This window comes from Eimeria mitis, genomic scaffold (assembly GCF_000499745.2).
Source record: "Eimeria mitis Houghton genomic scaffold, Emh_scaff2760, whole genome shotgun sequence".
Classification (NCBI taxonomy): Eukaryota; Apicomplexa; class Conoidasida; order Eucoccidiorida; family Eimeriidae; genus Eimeria; species Eimeria mitis.
Genome location: NW_013571104.1, coordinates 453 through 1,565, shown reverse-complemented (window position 1 = coordinate 1,565; position 1,113 = coordinate 453). Strand labels below are relative to the sequence as shown.

At 53.4% G+C, this 1,113-nt stretch overlaps 1 protein-coding gene across 1 annotated transcript in view; it reads left to right on the top strand.

The window, feature by feature from the left end:
* EMH_0058310 (uncharacterized protein) overlaps nt 1–1,113 on the top strand; it is a gene marked incomplete at both ends in the record, with an annotated part of 3,101 nt that overhangs the window by 1,769 nt on the left and 219 nt on the right. The window contains 3 exons of the mRNA XM_013497569.1: nt 3–270; nt 773–850; nt 1,057–1,113. Of these exons, the coding sequence (XP_013353023.1) occupies nt 3–270; nt 773–850; nt 1,057–1,113 (403 nt within the window). The remainder of the gene's footprint in view (nt 1–2; nt 271–772; nt 851–1,056) is intronic.

The following is a 1,113-nucleotide window of genomic DNA, read 5'->3' as shown; positions in this document are numbered from 1 at the left end:
CACTTACGAACTGCAGCAGGAGGTGCAGCAGCAGCAGCAGCAGGAGGAGGTGCTGCTGATGCAGGGGGATCTCCAGCAGCAGCAGGAAGCACAGCAGCAGCAGCAGCAGCAGCAGCAGCAGCAACAGCAGCAAAAACATGCTGGGAGAGACTAGGAGAACCAGACGAACTGACCAGTGGTCTGTCCACTGCTAAAGATGCAGCAATTGCTGCTGCAGATACACCCGAAAGGCTGCAACTTAGATTCAAAAATAGACCCAAACCCTCACAGGTATTCCTCCTGCTGCTGCTGCTGCTGCTGCTGCTGCTGCTGCTGGTTGTGGTGCTGCTGCTGCTGGTTGTGGTGCTGCTGCTGCTGGTTGTGCTGCTGCTGTTGGTTGTGGTGCTGCTGCTGCTGGTTGTGGTGCTGCTGCTGCTGATTGTGCTGCTACTGCTGCTCGTTGTGCTGCTGCTGTTGCCCGTTGTGCTGCTGCTGCTGCTGCTGCTGTGGGTTGTGGTGCTGCTGCTGGTGGTTGTGGTGGTGGTGCTGCTGCTGCTGTTGGTTGTGGTTCTGCTGCTGCTGCTGTTGGTTATGGTTCTGTAGCTGTTGCTGCTGCTGTTGCTGCTGTTGCTGCCGTTATATTTATTGCTGTTGTTTCTGCTGCTGCTGCTGCAGTGTGTTTTCGTTTCTATCTCTTCCCCTTTCTCCTCATCCTTTCCCGTTTCTGCTTCTGCTTCTGCTGCTGCTGCTGCTGCTGCTGCTGCTGCTGCTGTTGCTGCTGCTGCTGCTGCAGGCAGCACTTGCTGCAGAGTCTGTATGGATTGGTCGTCAGCTGCTGCAGGATTTTGCTGCTGATCTATCTATAGAGAAAGTGAGCGAGAGATACGATAAAAGTTTTTGTGGTTTATGTGTATTGAGCCGTTCTGTTGCTGCTGATGTGCAGCAGAAGGTGCTGCTGCTGCTGCAGTTGCTGCTGCAGCAGCAGAACGAAATTATATTTATACTGCAGCAATCCATGCATCTTCTCTCCCCACCACTAACTGAACCAATGGTCTGGAGGGTTTATGAGTTAGATAGACAATACTGGCGGCTGCGAGCAGCAAAAGTAAAGCTGCTGCAGCTGGGTGTAACACT